Genomic DNA, 20,562 nt, shown 5'->3' on the forward strand with positions numbered 1-20,562 from the left:
GGTCTGGAATATTAAATTAACATCATGCTTCCTCTAATAAACCGTACTATGAGAGTGATGCATGACTGCTGACGAGAAGCAATGATGTGTGGCTTTATAGCTCAAGATAGAAGTTTCCTTTAATTACAGATCTAGGGTGGGTGGTATCTGACCCTGTGTCAGTATCAGTGGCAAGCTCTGTCTACCCCAGTTATAGTATTACTGAACCTCTGTCTACCCCGGTTATAGTATTACTGAACCTCTGTCTACCCCGGTTATAATATTACTGAACCTGTCTACCCCAGTTATAATATTACTGAACCTGTCTACCCCAGTTATAATATTACTGAACCTGTCTACCCCAGTTATAATATTACTGAACCTGTCTACCCCAGTTATAATATTACTGAACCTGTCTACCCCAGTTATAATATTACTGAACCTGTCTACCCCGGTTATAATATTATTGAACCTCTGTCTACCCCAGTTATAATATTACTGAACCTGTCTACCCCCGTTATAGTATTACTGAACCTCTGTCTACCCCAGTTATAGTATTACTGAACCTCTGTCTACCCCATTTATAGTATTACTGAACCTCTGTCTACCCCAGTTATAATTTTACTGAACCTCTGTCTACCCCAGTTATAATATTACTGAACCTCTGTCTACCCCAGTTATAGTATTACTGAACCTCTGTCTACCCCGGTTATAATTTTACTGAACCTCTGTCTACCCCGGTTATAGTATTACTGAACCTCTGTCTACCCCAGTTATAATATTACTGAACCTCTGTCTACACCAGTTATAGTATTACTGAACATCTGTCTACCCCATTTATAGTATTACTGAACCTCTGTCTACCCCAGTTATAATTTTACTGAACCTCTGTCTACCTCAGTTATAGTATTACTGAACCTCTGTCTACCCCATTTATAGTATTACTGAACCGCTGTCTACCCCAGTTATAATTTTACTGAACCTCTGTCTACCCCAGTTATAATATTACTAAACATCTGTCTACCTCAGTTATAGTATTACTGAACCTTTTTCTACCCCAGTTATAGTATTACTGAACATCTGTCTACCCCAGTTATAGTATTACTGAACCTCTGGCTACCCCAGTTATAGTATTACTGAACCTCTGTCTACCCCAGTTATAGTATTACTGAACCTCTGGCAACCCCTGTTATAATATTACTGAACCTCTGGCTACCCCAGTTATAGTATTACTGAACCTGTCTACCCCAGTTATAATATTACTGAACCTGTCTACCCCCGTTATAGTATTACTGAACCTCTGTCTACCCCAGTTATAGTATTACTGAACCTCTGTCTACCCCATTTATAGTATTACTGAACCTCTGTCTACCCCAGTTATAGTATTACTGAACCTCTGTCTACCCCATTTATAGTATTACTGAACCTCTGTCTACCCCAGTTATAATTTTACTGAACATCTGTCTACCCCAGTTATAATATTACTGAACCTCTGTCTACCCCAGTTATAGTATTACTGAACCTCTGTCTACCCCAGTTATAGTATTACTGAACCTCTGTCTACCCCGGTTATAATTTTACTGAACCTCTGTCTACCCCGGTTATAGTATTACTGAACCTCTGTCTACCCCAGTTATAATATTACTGAACCTCTGTCTACACCAGTTATAGTATTACTGAACATCTGTCTACCCCATTTATAGTATTACTGAACCTCTGTCTACCCCAGTTATAATTTTACTGAACCTCTGTCTACCTCAGTTATAGTATTACTGAACCTCTGTCTACCCCATTTATAGTATTACTGAACCTCTGTCTACCCCAGTTATAATTTTACTGAACCTCTGTCTACCCCAGTTATAATATTACTGAACCTCTGTCTACCCCAGTTATAGTATTACTGAACCTCTGTCTACCCCATTTATAGTATTACTGAACATCTGTCTACTCCAGTTATAGTATTACTGAACCTCTGTCTACCTCAGTTATAGTATTACTGAACCTCTGTCTACCCCATTTATAGTATTACTGAACCGCTGTCTACCCCAGTTATAATTTTACTGAACCTCTGTCTACCCCAGTTATAATATTACTAAACATCTGTCTACCCCAGTTATAGTATTACTGAACATCTGTCTACCCCAGTTATAGTATTACTGAACCTCTGGCTACCCCAGTTATAGTATTACTGAACCTCTGTCTACCCCAGTTATAGTATTACTGAACCTCTGGCAACCCCTGTTATAATATTACTGAACCTCTGGCTACCCCAGTTATAGTATTACTGAACCTGTCTACCCCAGTTATAATATTACTGAACCTCTGGCTACCCCAGTTATAGTATTACTGAACCTGTCTACCCCTGTTATAATATTACTGAACCTCTGGCTACCCCAGTTATAGTATTACTTAAGGCCTTCTAGCATGTAAACCAGGTCTTGAAGTTGATAACAGATAATAGTTGACCATCAGCTAAGTTTGTGTTCTCATCCAAGGCACTCAACTTTCAAGTTCAGTCCAACTTGTTTGGGATGTTGAGACAGTGTGAGCTGCAGGCCATAACTCTGGACTGGGCCTCCTGATCGAAGATAATGATCCAAGCTAATTTTAGCTCTGTCATGGCTGCCAGGCTGTTTTGTGACAGTACAGATCCATAACTAGTGTGTTATGGAGCGACCTCGGGACTAGTTTATGGATCTCCCTCTGTGTGTCTGTTACACTAGTTTACAGTCTAGGGAGCAGACAGTATATACGCCAAACTAACAGGGAATATTGAGCTGTAAGTGGGCTTGGCTAATGGCTACCGTATGCAGGAATGTGGCCTCCATGTTTTCTTGGTTTTGGGGTTTTGTTTAAAATGCCCAAATGTGATTTTCCTAGTCAGTTCACCTATTGTTGCTGAGCCGTTTTTATTGAGGCTAGCACAGATCCTCCAGCTAGACTGTGTAGATGTGCATTGGTGTAGAGAGTCTTTTGTAGCTAATGTAAACGGTGCAAAATGCCAGAGAGACCCACAGACCCTGCCCACTAACCTCTGGGGCATGAGGCGACCCTGCCCACTAACCTCTGGGGCATGAGGCGACCCTGCCCACTAACCTCTGGGGGATGAGGCGACCCTGCCCACTAACCTCTGGGGCATGAGGAGACCCTGCCCACTAACCTCTGGGGCATGAGGCGACCCTGCCCACTAACCTCTGGGGGATGAGGCGACCCTGCCCACTAACCTCTGGGGCATGAGGCGACCCTGCCCACTAACCTCTGGGGCATGAGGCGACCCTGCCCACTAACCTCTGGGGCATGAGGCGACCCTGCCCACTAACCTCTGGGGGATGAGGCGACCCTGCCCACTAACCTCTGGGGCATGAGGAGACCCTGCCCACTAACCTCTGGGGCATGAGGAGACCCTGCCCACTAACCTCTGGGGCATGAGGCGACCCTGCCCACTAACCTCTGGGGCATGAGGCGACCCTGCCCACTAACCTCTGGGGGATGAGGCGACCCTGCCCACTAACCTCTGGGGCATGAGGCGACCCTGCCCACTAACCTCTGGGGCATGAGGCGACCCTGCCCACTAACCTCTGGGGCATGAGGCGACCCTGCCCACTAACCTCTGGGGCATGAGGCGACCCTGCCCACTAACCTCTGGGGCATGAGGCGACCCTGCCCACTAACCTCTGGGGCATGAGGCGACCCTGCCCACTAACCTCTGGGGCATGAGGCGACCCTGCCCACTAACCTCTAGTTTAGATATACAGTGCATTTGGAAAGTATTCAGACCCCTTGACTTTTTCTGTGTTTTGTTACGTTACAGCCTTGTTCTAAAATGTATTTCAATAATTAAAATCCTCAGAAGTCCACACATAATACCCCATAATGACATCACAATACCCCATAATGACAAAGCGAAAACAGGTTTTTCGATTTTTTGGCAAATGTATAAAATACAAAAATAGATATCCTATTTACGTAAGTATTCAGACCCTTTGCTATGAGACTTGAAATTGAACAGATGAATCCTGTTTCCATTGATCATCCTTGATGTTTCTACAACTTGATTGGAGTCCACCTGTGGTACACTCAATTTATTGGACATGATTTGGAAAGGCACACACCTGTCTATATAAATTCCGCAGTTGACAGTGCCTTCCAGAAGGACAACCATCTCTGCAGCACTCCACAAATCAAGCCTTTAGGCTTGTGTGGGCAGACGAAAGCCACTCTTCAGTAAAAGGCACATGCCACCCTTCTTGGAGTTTATCAAAAGTACTCTCAGACCATGAGAAACAAGATTCCCTCGTCTGATGAATCCAAGATTGAACTCTTTGGCATGAATGCCAAGCGTCCCATCTGGAGGAAACCTGGCACAATCCCTACAATAAGCATGGTGGTGGCAGCATCATGCTGTGACAATGTTTTTCAGTCGCAGGGACTCGAGAGAAAGATGAACTGAGCAAAGTACAGAAAGATCCTTGATGAAAACCTGCTCCAGAGCGCTCAGGACCTCAGACTGGGACGAAGGTTCACCTTCCAACAGGACAATGACCCTAAGCATACAGCCAAGACTTCAGGACAAGTCTCTGAATGTTCTAGAGTGGCCCAGCCAGAGACCGGACCTGAACCCGATCTTTTGGAGAGAACTGAAAATAGCTGTGCAGCTAAGCACCCCATCCAACCTGACAGGATATGCAGAGAAGAATGGGGAGAAACTCCCCAAATACAGGTGTGCCAAGCTTGTAGCCTCATAAACACAGAAGACTCAAGGCTGTAACCGCTGCCAAAAGCTGCTTCAACAAAGTACTGAGTAAAGGGTCTGAATACTTAAACCTAAAAACCTGTTTTTGCTTCGTCATTATGGGGTCTTGTGTGTAGATTGATGAGGGTAAAAAACAATTTAATCTATTTTAGAATAAGGCTGTAACGTAATAAACGGTGGAAAAAAGTTAAGAGGTCTGCATACTTACTTTGGGGTGTGAGGCAAGGCCGTGAGGAGTGTGTCGGGGGGTGGGCTCAGTGGGCTTTTGTCTGGGAGCGCTGACACAGTGTCCTTCAGCCTGGCTTGCTCTGCTGAGGGTGGGGAGGGTTGACCCAATGCTGGACTAGCTCCTCGTGAAGGCACGCATGCACACACCAGGAAAATAAGGAATCCTCAAAGGTGCTTCTGCCCAACTTAACCCTTGTGTAGTCTTATAACATTCTGTATACTCCCCTTGTCCTGAGGGTCTAAAATGACCCGCCTTCACTAAACCACGAAAATATAGCAGCTTAATTGAATTTTAAACCCAAAATCTATTTTGCATGTAGAAACAACCTGTCATTCATCACAAACTTTGTGAATATCTGGGTTTTTCCCTCTTCACAATGCAGAACGGCTATTTAATAATTGAACACCATTCGTTTTTATTACAACACACCTGTCATAATTGTTTTCTTTACTAAAGTAGAGGTTTATTATTATTATTATTATTATTATTATTATTATTATTATTATTGCTAAAGCTACTGCATTGGTCTAAACATACATTTTATTAGCAAGAGATAGCACTTGTATAGCCTAAGAAGGCAGCGGAAATGTGCAGAAAGTAGTTTTGAATGCATTTTATTGAAAGGAAATAATAAGTCTTGACCTTTTTTGGCAACATAGTGATATATTGTTATATACTGTACAATGAGGAATTCAACTTCAAAATACTCGTCTTCTCCCATTTTTTTTTACCATTTGCCCCCACCCACAAGGTTGACATAGTATTTGTTTTACAGTCCTTTGGGGGGGCAGAATTGGCATCTCCTCCTCTTGCCTGCCCCTGCTGCAGCCTCAGGTGGATCCGGACAAGATTCAGCCCCCTGAACAGCTTTCACAAGCGCTGCAGAGGCTGCTGTGTGGGGGAGGCGCTCCCTTCTTTGAATGTGTGGGGTTACAAGTGCCTTTCCCAGCTGCTCTAGGAACACCCTCCTCTTGTTCTGCTTATCAGGCATTAAGGTAGGGTTGATCTTGTTCCATATCACGAAGGCATTGTATGAGGACACATCAATGATGTTATCGAAGAAGACCAGGGGCCAGTGGGCAGTCATCCTCCTGCAGCTGTAAGTTCCAATCACCTTGTCCAGGTTGTCCACATCTCCTTTGTTGTGGTTGTAGTCCAGGATGATGGCTGGCTTCCTGTCCTCACGATCACTGATCTCAGCCATTTTGTGCAGTGTGCTCAGGAGGACCACATTCTTGTTCCTCTTTGGGAGGTAAGAAACTAGAGTGGTGGTGGGGGTGAAGGTAACCTTTTATGAGAAGGCCTCTTTTCCCCTTGTTGTGAGGAGTGCAGGGGGGAGCTCAGGCTTGTTCTTTCTAACTGTGCCAACCATGGCGATCTTCCTCTTCAGGAACTGCTGGCTGAGTTCATAAGAGGTGAAGAAATTGTCACACGTGATTTTGTGCCCCCTTAGTCCATCTGTCACATCAAGCACAGCCCTCATCCCCTGGTTCTTCACCGGGCCTCCACTGGTTGGCTCCCCTGTGTAGACTTGCACAATCCAGCTACGCTTGGAAGATGCATCACAGGCCACCCATATCTGGATGCCATACTTTGTTGGCTTGCTGGGCAAATACTGCCGGAAAGGACAGCAACCTTTTGACAAAAGAGATTACTATCAGTAATTAGTATCAGTGTTAAAAAACAATCGCATAAATCAATGATCTTGATCAATGATCTACAGCAATACATAATAAAATGAACAGTGAAAATCACTTACATTACAGATATGAAAATAAAAATGTACCTCTAAATGGAACCAGTTGCTCATCCACTGTTACTTCAGGCCCAGGATTGTAGAGGTACGGCAGACGCTCCACCCACTTCTCCCAGACCTCTCTTATGGCTCCACCCACTTCCCCCAGACCTCTCTTATGGTCGTCAGATGCTCCTCCCACTGCTCCCAGACCTCTCTTATGGTTGTCAGATGCTCCACCCACTTCCCTCAGACCTCTCTAATGGCTACCCCCACTCCTCCTAGACCTGCCTTATGGCCTCCAGTTTGTCTCTCACACGTCTTGCAGGTCTTGACTCAAGGTTAGCAAATCGTAGCATTCTTGAGAAAGTGTGAAAGACTTCCAGTGGCATCGTGGCACGGAAAACCCCCTTCCACTCTCTGCATCCCAGAGACTACATGTAGCCTCGCCTCGGGACCTATACACACCCTTAAGATTAGCAGCCCTATGTAGGCACGCAGGTCAATCTCATACATCCTTTTCCTGTTGTCTCCATATTTATGGAAACCCTCCAAATTTGTCATCTCCAGGATGATTTTTTCGATGGCTGGTGTGAATGATGAATATGTAGAATGTTGAGGCGATGTCCTGGGCATGGGCAACTGCATGTCTTGGTGGTCATGGGGTCATCCTTATGACATTTTGTGCTGCCATCCTGCCCTGGCTGTCATATGGTGACAATGGTGTTATTTTGCTGTTCTTTTTTGCTGTTCTTTGACAAAAATGTCTCTCTTTCAGCTTGGGGGATTTATTATTCATCTCAAATCAAAATCAAATGTATTTATATAGCCCTTCGTACATCAGCTGATATCTCAAAGTGCTGTACAGAAACCCAGCCTAAAACCCCAAACAGCAAGCAATGCAGGTGTAGAAGCATGGTGGCTCGGAAAAACTCCCTAGAAAGGCCAAAACCTATTAAGAAACCTAGAGAGGAACCAGGCTATGTGGGGTGGCCAGTCCTCTTCTGGCTGTGCCGGGTGGAGATTATAACAGAACATGGCCAAGATGTTCAAATGTTCATAAATGACCAGCATGGTCAAATAATAATAATCACAGGCAGAACAGTTGAAACTGGAGCAGCAGCACGGCCAGGTGGACTTGGGACAGCAAGGAGTCATCATGCCAGGTAGTCCTGAGGCATGGTCCTAGGGCTCAGGACCTCTGAGAGAGAGAAAGAAAGAAAGAGAATTAGAGAGAGCATACTTAAATTCACACAGGACACCGGATAAGACAGGAGAAGTACTCCAGATATAACAGACTGACCCTAGCCCCTCGACACATAAATTACTGCAGCATAAATACTGGAGGCTGAGACAGGAGGGGTCAGGAGACACTGTGGCCCCATCCGATGATACCCTGGACAGGGCCAAACAGGAAGGATATAACCCCACCCACTTTGCCAAAGCACAGCCCCCACACCACTAGAGGGATATCTTCAACCACCAATTTACCATCCTGAGACAAGGCCGAGTACAGCCCACAAAGATCTCCGCCACGGCACAACCCAAGGGGGGGGTGCCAACCCTCTGAAGATGATGCATCGTGCTCTGGGTTCTTCCCCATCTTCTTCTTCAGATACCTCCTCTTCTAAATCACTGTTCGCTTGTTCTTCCTGGACGTCTGAAAAAATCAGATCTACGACCTGTTGGGCACTGAAACGTGCACTCATGGCTTCAGCAAAGAGAGAACTGGGGCTGTCATCTGCAGCACCTTTATAACCTCTGACTGCATTCCCCATTAGTAAACAATGCTTTCAAGATGTTTCTTTTGTCTGTGAACTTGGGTCGTGGAGGGGTCGTGGAGGGGTCGTGGAGGGGAGATGCTGCACATTAACGTTTTAGTTTTGTCTGAGTTCAATCAGTAGCACACAATCTCAATGTCTCGTGTGTGTGTTTCTTTGTTTGTGTGTGTGTGTGTTTCTTTGTTTGTGTGTGTCTTTGTGTGTGTGTGTGTGTGTGTGTGTGTGTGTGTGTGTGTGTGTGTGTGTGTGTGTGTGTGTGTGTGTGTGTGTGTGTGTGTAAATTATTTTATAACTGCTGGGTCAAAAATGACCCTAAGACCATCTTCGTACCCTGGTGGTGTACAGCTTTCATGGAATTATGAACAAAGGTGATGTTTCACTTTTTCTAATGTTAGGGTCACTCAAGGAAAACTCATAAAATGTCAAGTTGAAAAAAATATAATTTAGGGTGTTTTCTCTGCTGTTATACATAGTGTGTGTGTGTGTGTGGGGGGGGTTACCCTTAAGATAACACAAGGGTTAAACAACAATGGGAAATCAGGTGCTCGACTGAGGGACTTGACAACGAGAAAAAGGAGCACTCTGTTGCTATGGAAATCTGATTTGTTTTCTTGTCCCGTTAATACGTGTATCAGTTTGTGTTTCGGCATGATTCACCCTCATCACACCTCAACTCAAGTTGTGTTCCCTCCTCAGATAATGTGCGAATTGAAGGCTACAGTGTTTACACCACCATGATGATGTAGGATGATATCAGTGCTGTGTGTGTACGGAAGATGTAGGATCTTAATTTGATCCCCCTGTTGAACGAAAACTTTCCTGTAATGCAGGAAATGTAAAACCCTAAAAAAAGGCTTCTGAAGTTTACAATTTATACTTTGAAATTTCAAACTTGATTTTCCCTTCTGAAAAATGTACCAACCCCTAGAAAAAAGTCCATTAATTATAATCCACATAAAATTCACATTTCCTGTTGCTGCAGGATTATTTTCCTGCTGTATCAAACTGGCTTGAATTAAGATCCTGTGTGTGTGTGTGTGTGTGTGTGTGTGTGTGTGTGTGTGCGTGTCCGTGTGTGTGTAAAGAATAACACTAAAAGCTCCACTCATCAGTGTCATTCTGGGTTAATGTACAGCTAAAGCACGGCCACTTCTGTCAATGGAGCCACCAGATCAGACTAACATTGGGTCCACTGAGGAAAACTGTCAATGAGTGTTGTTTACATTGATAGGCTGGAGAGGAGCACATGGTAGCTTTTGGGTCCGTACTCACCAAGCGTCTCAGAGTATGAGTGCTGAGGATGGAACGGCCTTGTTTTTATATAGGAGCGTCTCTTCTTGCTTTCCTACGTGTGACTGTTGATGTTCTAGAACCCTCAAATTAAATTCTGGAACTCGTAGCCAGTTCCACTGCTTTTTTTTCTAGTCAGGGACTGATTTGAACCAATGAATGATCCTGCATAACAGAACCAGCAGTAGCCCATACCTCGTAGGGTCGTAGAGTTGAATACCCCTATTCTATAAGGTCTAATGGACTTGTTCCTCAACACGTTAAGTACCTGTTGGAATTGAATTATATCTATGCATGTCCATAGTATCCTGGCTTAGCGTTTGAATATACTAAATCTCTTTTCCTTTTTTATCTTGAGAAGAGAAACCTGTTTACCTAAATGTTCCTCAAACACCAAATACGTTTAAGGCGATCTGCATATTTCACCCTAAAGGAATGTTCACATCGTTCTCAGTACTCCGTCAATAACATAATAGTAAATCCTGCCTGGATAGTCTCACGAGCAACACGCCAAATCCCCAAACTTTAACAGCCTTTCTGATACTGCGGGGTTGAGCCCCTCCCTCCTCTCTCTCTCTCTCTCTCTCTCTCTCTCTTTCTATTTTCTCCTCTCATCCCCCCTCTCTATAATCTACACACATTAGAGCCCTCAGCAGCTGCCACTGCCAGACAATCCTCCCTCACTACCACATTATCATAATTCAGTTTAGAACATTACCATATTTGCTTTCTCTCACTTGTTTTCTCTCTCTCAATCTTTCTCGATTCCTCTCTCTCACTCAATCTTTCTCGATTCCTCTCTCTCACTCAATCTTTCTCGATTCCTCTCTCTCACTCAATCTTTCTCGATTCCTCTCTCTCACTTTCTCTTTCAATATCTCTTTCTCTCTCACTTACTCACGTGCCTTTCTCTCTCTCTCTCCTCTCTCTCTCTCTCTCTCTCTCTCTCTCTCTCTCTCTCTCTCTCTCTCTCTCTCTCTCTCTCTCTCTCTCTCTCTCTCTCTCTCTCTCTCTCTCTCTCTCTCTCTCTCTCTCTCTCTCTCTCTCTCTCTCTCTCTCTCTCTCTCTCTCTCTCTCTCTCTCTCTCTCTCTCTCTCTCTCTCTCTCTCTCTCTCTCCTCTCTCTCTCCCTTCCTCCCTCCCTTCTTCCCGTTCAGCATGTAGATATATCATTGTGTGTTACTGCATCAGTGTTGTGTTGCACAGTGTGTGTATTCTTGCCTGTGTGTTTTACCCTGACCCTTGACCTCCATTGCCATTGTTTAGCAGCCAGATGTGGTGGTCCCGCCCCCCGTACCCATAATCCCTGTGATCCCCATCCCAGCCGAGACCACTCCTGTCATCTCTCCACCCTCCTCTCTGCCTGCACCCGCGTCACCCACGTCACAGGTCATCCTCTCTTCCCTATTTCCCCTCCTCTCCTCTTTATTTATTTTTTTACACACCTCCCATTTTGCTTCTGTTTTGGTGCTGGAGTTTAAAGGATTATTGTTTTTTGAGGGAGGGACTTGCTAGTTGGGGTGGTTGTTTTGTAACCTCAGGACCTGTAGGAGAGGAGAGACAAGCCCAGTGAAGACCAAGGGATCCTGGAGGGAATTGTCTGTTATTAACCATGTAGTTGGGGATGTTTGGGTCAACGCCATAGCAACGCCACAGCTGTAGGCTTCAGGAGTTAATATTCTGCAATAGAAGAGTGTCATGTTGCCGTGGTGATCTCTAACCGATGCTTTCATAATGTTGTACCAAAACATGCGGAGAGTAAGTTATTATTTTTTGTAACTTTGTGATTTCTGTTGTTGTTGTTTTGTGTTTAGCTTTTGTAATGTACTTACAGGGGAATCGCGAGGTGAATTTTTGTATTTTATTTTATCATTTAATATTTTTTAGAACCAAAACTGAGTTAATTTTTGTGCTTTTCTGTTGCAGGCAAACCCACCTCCTGTGGTGGTCAACACAGACAGCTTGGACAGCCCCCCATACGTAAGTCTGCATTTCTTTACACACACACACACACACACACACACACACACTGAACTGAGCCCCAAATAAACCATGGTTATTAGAGAACTGTAATGTAATGATCATGTCACCGTGTTAATGACAATAAAGGATAAACACCGGGAAGTAACAGACTACAAATACAGTGTAACCATCCTTTTCAAATTTAAAATCAATTTAATTAAATACATCTCATTTCATTTGTCACATACACCGTTTCCAGCAGGTATACAAGGTGCAGTGAAATGCTGATGTGCTATCTCCCTCAACAATGCAGTACATCAGTCAACATCAATAGAGTCAAGTCAAACATAGCAAGTAAAAGAAGAAGTAGTATGGTAATAATGGACTGTATTAAGTGGGTAGTGACTTGGTCACGCAGCACAATAAATAGTAGATCATTGAACAGCAGCGTTGACTGTGTGTGGGTGCGTGTTCATGAGTGCTTGTGTGTGTTTATGGGTGTTTGCGTGTGTGTCCTTGTGTGTGTGTGTGTGTGTGTGAGTGTTTTATGGGTATTTGCGTGTGTGTTCTTGTGTGTGTTCATGGGTGTTTGCGTGTGTGTCCTTGTGTGTGTTCATGGGTGTTTGCGTGTGTGTCCTTGTGTGTGTGTGTGTGTTATGGGTGTGCTTCTAAGTTTGTGTGAAAGGGTTGGATATTTGGGTACTCAGTGCAGATGGCCTCTAAAGGTGCAGGTGGCCTCTAAGGTGCAGGTCTGGGGTCAGCTGGTCAGCTGTCGTATGGCCTCTAAGGTGCAGGTGGCCTCTAAGGTGCAGGTCTGGGGTCAGCTGTCTGATGGCCTGGTGGTAGACTCCTGTTGGTGTTTATTTGTATAGCACAACGTAGTTTCTGTTAAAGTGAAATACCATGTTAAAAAAAAAAAAAAGTCATCTATTTACCGGTGTTACCAGCCAGAACTAGAAATCAAAGATGTTATTCTGTCTGAACCTATCTTTGTATGCAGCAACAACATTGTACTGTATATTTTACATGTATTATTACATTCTGTTAGATTAACCAGGCTCACTGAAGCTACCAGAATAGTGTATTTAATCTGGGCTGGGGAAATGCCTTCCATTGAGATTATGTTTATTGAGATTACAAACCAAATCATGCTGCGTGGTCTGGTCTCTGTGCATAAATCTACTGGGGGGGGAAATATACAAGGTATTCCTCGTCATCCCATGTAAGCCCACCGCTAAATCTAATGGTCAATGAATAGCACACCTAATACTGCTGTTCCCAGTAAATAGCCATCCATCTAAAGCCCAGGACTTGTTACTGTTTTAAAGTAGTGGAATAGCTGGGGGGGGGGGTGAACTTTGATCTGTTGATTTTTGTGAACTTTCATCGACATTGTTGTCGTATTTATTTGTATTACCTTTATTTAACTAGGCAAGTCAGTTAAGAACAAATCCTTATTTTCAATGACTAGGAACAGTGGGTTTAACTGCCTGTTCAGGGGCAGAATGACAGAGTTGTACCTTGTCAGCTCGGGGGTTTGAACTTACAACCTTCCAGTTACCAGTGCAACGCTCTAACCACTAGGCTACCCTGCCGCCCCGTATTGGCTTAGCTATGATGGTAGGGAGAATTTAAAACATTGAGCTTCAACCAATACATATATTATTGTAGGGACGTTAGCCATTTACTTTATTTTCGTATTCTTACCTTTTCTTATTTCTTATTTTGTTACGTTGTTGAGAAGGAACCTGCAAGTAAGCATTTTAATTGGACAGTGTTTACCACTAATACAACTTGAAGCTTGTCTTTGAGTGTGTATCGACCAGGGTTAGGATCAATGCAGCTCATAAATTCCAATTCAATTCTTGATACCGCAGAGGGTCCGCAACATTGTAGACTTATTAGAATTCTCCAAAAGGGTATTTTGTTTAGTAGTGATAACATTATTTTAGGCGATTTAGAAAAACAGGCCATTCTTTTTTTCTCATTGACAAAAAAAAAATTATGCCATTCTATTTTTGGCTGAAATGGTAGTGAATACATTAAATCAGAATATCAAATTGGGATAATGTTGTAGGTTACACCAGCAAGTATACGAATATTTGCCAGGGCATATTATTTTAATTTCACATGGTGATGTGGGAAGCTAACAGGCTAGCTAGCTTGTAGATAAGAAGTTAACCAACTTGGAGATGTGGGAAGCTAAAAGGCTAGCTAGCTTGTAGTGTTTAACCAACTTGGAGATGTGGAAAGCTAAAAGGCTAGCTAGCTTGTAGTGTTTAACCAACTTGGAGATGTGGGAAGCTGAAAGGCTAGCTAGCTTGTAATGTTTAACCAACTTGGAGATGTGGAAAGCTAAAAGGCTAGCTAGCTTGTAGTGTTTAAACAACTTGGAGATGTGGGAAGCTAACAGGCTAGCTAGCTTGTAGATAAGAAGTTAACCAACTAGGAGATGTGTAAAGCTGAAAGGCTAGCTAGCTTGTAGTGTTTAACCAACTTGGAGATGTGGAAAGCTGAAAGGCTAGCTAGCTTGTAATGTTTAACCAACTTGGAGATGTGGAAAGCTAAAAGGCTAGCTAGCTTGTAGTGTTTAACCAACTTGGAGATGTGGAAAGCTAAAAGGCTAGCTAGCTTGTAGTGTTTAACCAACTTGGAGATTTGGAATGCTAAAAGGCTAGCTAGCTTGTAGATAAGAAGTTAACCAACTTGGAGATGTGGGAAGCTAAAAGGCTAGCTAGCTTGTAGATAAGAAGTTAACCAACTTGGAGATGTGGGAAGCTAAATTGGCCCAGCGTTGTCTGGGTTTGGCCGGGGTAAAGGGAAAAGGAGATAACTAATCAGTTACACAACTGGACGCCTTCAACTGAAATGTGTCTTCCACATTTAACCCAACCCCTCTGAATCAGAGAGGTGCAGGGGGGGGGCTGCCTTAATCAACATTCATGTCTTCGGTGCCCTGGGAACAATGGGTTAACTGCCTTGCTCAGGGGCAGAATGACAGATTTGGACTTTGTCAGCTCGTGGATTCGATTTGACAAGATGTGGGAAGCTATTAGGGGTATAACTTTTTTCAATTTATTAAACATCTAAACATATAGCCCAACATTTGTAGAACAACTGAAGTTTCATTAATAACTGTAAATTAAGCCGATAGGAGTACCTGTTTTTTTGTTAACCTCCACACAGAATAGCCGCATGTGAGCACTCCCTCAAATTTGTTTGGAGAAAATATCCTTTCTATTTTATTCAGCTTTGTTCAATTGTATTCTTCATACTCTAAAATAATGCCACGGGATTCTACGCAAATCTTGTCTGCTAAATGAACTAGTGTTGCCCACAGCCATATGACATAGTCAGATCAGGACCTAACATGAGGACAACTCAAGAGTATGCTATTCTTTTCTTCTGAAATAGACTAGATTTTCTTCATATCATGTTCCTTTAGACCTGTCTAAAATAAATAATGGATGTATTGTGAAGGTGTAGACTATAATACATTTATTTATTATACTTTTTAAAATGTAGATGTTCATCAGTGCCTCGTAGGCTATGTGTGGAAGCCAGGAGATGCTAAATGTGTTTATATTAATTAATTAATATAATATGAATATATTAACGGTCAGTTAAAATGAGACCGTCAGTTATTTGCTTGACAATCACCAGCTGACAACATTTCATGACCGCCACAGCCCTAGGTATCTAATTACCAACATGTGAACGTTGCTCTAAAACAAACTAACTGCGATAAGTATATGGAAACCTTTACTATCCCTATTCTCATCTCTCTCGCCCCTATATCTGTGTCTGGTACTACGGTGTCTAGTGAGGGGGCCAGCCCCTATATCTGTGTCTGGTACTACGGTGTCTAGTGAGGGGGCCAGCCCCTATATCTGTGTCTGGTACTACGGAGTCTAGTGAGGGGGCCAGCCCCTATATCTGTGTCTGGTACTACGGAGTCTAGTGAGGGGGCCAGCCCCTATATCTGTGTCTGGTACTACGGTGTCTAGTGAGGGGGCCAGCCCCTATATCTGTGTCTGGTACTACGGTGTCTAGTGAGGGGGCCAGCCCCTATATCTGTGTCTGGTACTACGGTGTCTAGTGAGGGGGCCAGCCCCTATATCTGTGTCTGGTACTACGGTCTCTAGTGAGGGGGCCAGCCCCTATATCTGTGTCTGGTACTACGGAGTCTAGTGAGGGGGCCAGCCCCTATATCTGTGTCTGGTACTACGGAGTCTAGTGAAGGGGCCAGCCCCTATATCTGTGTTTGGTACTACGGAGTCTAGTGAGGGGGCCAGCCCCTATATCTGTGTCTGGTACTACGGTGTCTAGTGAGGGGGCCAGCCCCTATATCTGTGTCTGGTACTACGGAGTCTAGTGAGGGGGCCAGCCCCTATATCTGTGTCTGGTACTACGAAGTCTAGTGAGGGGGCCAGCCCCTATATCTGTGTCTGGTACTACGGAGTCTAGTGAGGGGGCCAGCCCCTATATCTGTGTCTGGTACTACGAAGTCTAGTGAGGGGGCCAGCCCCTATATCTGTGTCTGGTACTACGGAGTCTAGTGAGGGGGCCAGCCCCTATATCTGTGTCTGGTACTACGGTGTCTAGTGAGGGGGCCAGCCCCTATATCTGTGTCTGGTACTACGGAGTCTAGTGAGGGGGCCAGCCCCTATATCTGTGTCTGGTACTACAGAGTCTAGTGAGGGGGCCAGCCCCTATATCTGTGTCTGGTACTACGGTGTGTCTGGTACTACGGAGTCTAGTGAGGGGGCCAGCCCCTATATCTGTGTCTGGTACTACGGAGTCTAGTGAGGGGGCCAGCCCCTATATCTGTGTCTGGTACTACGGAGTCTAGTGAGGGGGCCAGCCCCTATATCTGTGTCTGGTACTACGGAGTCTAGTGAGGGGGCCAGCCCCTATATCTGTGTCTGGTACTACGAAGTCTAGTGAGGGGGCCAGCCCCTATATCTGTGTCTGGTACTACGGAGTCTAGTGAGGGGGCCAGCCCCTATATCTGTGTCTGGTACTACGGAGTCTAGTGAGGGGGCCAGCCCCTATATCTGTGTCTGGTACTACGGAGTCTAGTGAGGGGGCCAGCCCCTATATCTGTGTCTGGTACTACGGTGTCTAGTGAGGGGGCCAGCCCCTATATCTGTGTCTGGTACTACGAAGTCTAGTGAGGGGGCCAGACTCTATATCTGTGTCTGGTACTACGGAGTCTAGTGAGGGGGCCAGCCCCTATATCTGTGTCTGGTACTACGGAGTCTAGTGAGGGGGCCAGACCCTATATCTGTGTCTGGTACCACGGAGTCTAGTGAGGGGGCCAGCCCCTATATCTGTGTCTGGTACTACGGTGTCTAGTGAGGGGGCCAGCCCCTATATCTGTTTCTGGTACTACGGAGTCTAGTGAGGGGGCCAGCCCCTATATCTGTGTCTGGTACTACGGAGTCTAGTGAGGGGGCCAGCCCCTATATCTGTGTCTGGTACTACGGAGTCTAGTGAGGGGACCAGCCCCTATATCTGTGTCTGGTACTACGGTGTCTAGTGAGGGGGCCAGCCCCTATATCTGTATCTGGTACTACAGTGTGTAGTGAGGGGGCCAGCCCCTATATCTGTGTCTGGTACTACCGTGTGTAGTGAGGGGGCCAGCCCCTATATCTGTGTCTACTACGGAGTCTAGTGATGGGGCCAGCCCCTATATCTGTGTCTGGTACTATGGAGTCTAGTGAGGGGACCAGCCCCTATATCTGTGTCTGGTACTACGGTGTCTAGTGAGGGGGCCAGCCCCTATATCTGTGTCTGGTACTACGGAGTCTAGTGAGGGGGGCAGCCCCTATATCTGTGTCTGGTACTATGGAGTCTAGTGAGGGGACCAGCCCCTATATCTGTGTCTGGTACTATGGAGTCTAGTGAGGGGGCCAGCCCCTATATCTGTGTCTGGTACTACGGTGTCTAGTGAGGGGGCCAGCCCCTATATCTGTGTCTGGTACTACGGTGTCTAGTGAGGGGGCCAGCCCCTATATCTGTATCTGGTACTACAGTGTGTAGTGAGGGGGGCCAGCCCCTATATCTGTGTCTGCTACCACGGTGTCTAGTGAGGGGGCCAGCCCCTATATCTGTGTCTGCTACTACGGTGTCTAGTGAGGGGGCCAGCCCCTATATCTGTGTCTGCTACTACGGTGTCTAGTGAGGTGGCCAGCCCCTATATCTGTGTCTGCTACTACGGTGTCTAGTGAGGGGGCCAGCCCCTATATCTGTATCTGGTACTACAGTGTGTAGTGAGGGGGCCAGCCCCTATATCTGTGTCTGGTACTACCGTGTGTAGTGAGGGGGCCAGCCCCTGTGGCCAGTCTGGTACTACGGTATCTAGTGTAGTGAGGGGGCCAGCCCCTGTGGCCAGTCTGGTACTACGGTGTCTAGTGTAGTGAGGGGGCCAGCCCCTGTGGCCAGTCTGGTACTACGGTGTCTACTGTAGTGAGGAGGCCAGCCCCTGTGGTCAGTCTGGTACTGCAGTGTCTAGTGAGGGGGCCAGCCCCTGTGGTCAGTCTGGTACTGTAGTGTAGTGAGGGGGCCAGCCCCTGTGGTCAGTCTGGGTGATAGGATAGGAAGGCATTTGGTATTTAAAGGCCTTAGAGTCCCATCAGGGAGCTTAAAGCCTGGGTTACAGGATCACACTCAAATAGCCCAAATCAGGGACAGGGCCTTGTGTAACACTTTGGCATTCTGGGGTTGGTTGGGAGATTAATTGTTGGGTGTCTATTTATTTTCCTAATGCAACTTTTATTAATGACCTCTAATCCCTTCCCAGCAGTGTGTGTCTGTCTGTGTCTGTCTGTCTGTATTTCATTTATTTAACTCGGCAAGTCGGTTAAGAACAAATTCAAATTCAGAGTGTTGGACCAGTAACCGAAAGGTTGCTGTATCGAATCCTTGAGCCGAGAAGGTAAAAATATGTTGTTCTGCCCCGTGCGCCAAAGATGCGGATGTCAATTTAAGGCAAGCCCCCTTCTGATTCAGAGGGGTTGGGTTAAATGCGGAAGGCACTTCAGTTGTCCAACTGACTAGGTATCCCCCTTTCCCTTTACTCCGTCCAAAGCCAGACGACGCTGGGCCAATTGTGCGCTGCCCTACGGGACTCCCAATCACGGCCAGATGTGATACAGCCTGGATTCGAACCAGGGACTGTAGTGACGCCTCTAGCACTGAGATGCAGTGCCTCAGACCGCTGCGCCACTCGGGAATGTATTGTTTTGCCGATTTATTTTATTCCTGTCTTTGCTATTTAACCAAACTGTCATGCTGCAATCACTCTACACGGGTCATTCTAGAACCTACGACACTGGGGTGAATAAAAAAGTATCTCAGATTGATCCTAATTTGGGCCCTGTATGGCTACCCTGGCGGAGAGAGAGGGGGGGGGGGGGGGAGAAAGAGGGAGGGGGGCAGAGGGAGAGAGGGGGGCAGAGGGAGAGAGGGGGGCGGAGGGAGAGAGGGGGGCGGAGGGAGAGAGGGGGGCGGAGGGAGAGAGGGGGGCGGAGAGAGGGAGGGAGAGCGGCGGAGGGAGAGCAGGGGAGGGAGAGCAGGGGAGGGAGAGAGGGGAGGGAGAGAGGGGAGGGAGAGAGAGAGGGAGAAAAAGACGGGGAGGGAGAGGAGAGAGCGGGAGGGGGGAGAGCAGGAGGGAGTCAGAGGAGAGCGAGAAATAGAGGGAGGGAGAGGAGACATGGAGAGGAGAGTGAGCAAGAGAGAGGGAAAGATAGGGAGAGGACAGGGGAGAAATAGAGAGAGGGAGGCAGGCAGAGGAGGGAGGGGAGAATGAGCAAGGTGAGAGGGAAAGAAAGGGAGAGGACAGGGGAGAAATAGAGAGAGGGAGGCAGGCAGAGGAGGGAGGGGAGAGTGAGCAAGGTGAGAGGGAAAGAAAGGGAGAGGACAGGGGAGAAATAGAGAGGGAGGCAGGCAGAGGAGGGAGGGGAGAGTGAGCAAGAGAGAGGGAAAGATAGGGAGAGGACAGGGGAGAAATAGAGAGAGGGAGCCAGGCAGAGGAGGGAGGGGAGAGTGAACAAGGTGAGAGAGAGATGGTAGACCAGGGCTGTCCAGCCCTGTTCCTGAAGAGATACCATCCTGTAGGTTTTCACTCCAACCATAATCTAGCACACCTGATTGTAATAATTAGCTGGTTGATAAACCGAACCAGGTTAGTTACAACTGGGGTTGGAGTGAAAACCTACAGGAGGGTAGCTCTCCAGGAACCGGGTTGGACACCCCTGTGGTAGACATTAGACATAAATGTGAATCTACTGCTGCCTTAATGAAGACACACTGTTGTTACATGGCTTGTGAACGTTCCACAGCAGTGTTAGCCTACAGTACGTTAATGCCAGATCTGTGAATCCCACCACTAAAGTTAGAGACTGGTGTCCCAGAAATACTGTCTCTTAACGCCCAGCGCAATTACACCTGATTCACCTATTCTGATCTACTCATCATTAAGACTGATGGGGTGGAGTTAAAGCTAATCCACAGATACAGAGAGGTGACAGACCATTCTAACATGGCCACCCGTCTCTGAGACGACCGCCAGACCATTTTAACATGGCCACCCGTCTCTGAGACGACCGCCAGACCATTTTAACATGGCCACCCGTCTCTGAGACGACCGTCAGACCATTTTAACATGGCCACCCGTCTCTGAGACGACCGGCAGACCATTCTAACATGGCTACCCATCTCTGAGACGACCGCCAGACCATTTTAAAATGTCTACACACCTCTGAGACGACCGTTGGTAAGGGTAGTAGTATTAGTAGAAGTAGTATGGTAGTGTGGTGGTAGTAGTATTA

General features: G+C 46.0%; 1 protein-coding gene across 50 annotated transcripts in view; it reads left to right on the forward strand.

Annotated features, from left to right (window-relative positions):
• The window catches only part of LOC110524815 (discs large homolog 1-like protein), a 299,597-nt gene that overhangs the window by 174,599 nt on the left and 104,436 nt on the right, over positions 1-20,562 (forward strand). For 25 of the 50 annotated variants that reach the window (XM_090236284.1, XM_036978822.2, XM_036978812.2 and 22 more), the window contains one exon: positions 11,693-11,746. In XM_090236284.1, coding sequence (XP_090092410.1) covers positions 11,693-11,746 — 54 coding nt within the window. Of the gene's footprint in view, positions 1-11,032; positions 11,156-11,297; positions 11,525-11,692; positions 11,747-20,562 lie in introns of those variants that run through there. The other 25 variants (XM_036978809.2, XM_090236282.1, XM_036978806.2 and 22 more) reach the window with 3 other exon arrangements.

The sequence above is a fragment of the Oncorhynchus mykiss genome, chromosome 5, assembly GCF_057628025.1.
Source record: "Oncorhynchus mykiss isolate SJ-2025 chromosome 5, ASM5762802v1, whole genome shotgun sequence".
NCBI lineage: Eukaryota > Metazoa > Chordata > Actinopteri > Salmoniformes > Salmonidae > Oncorhynchus > Oncorhynchus mykiss.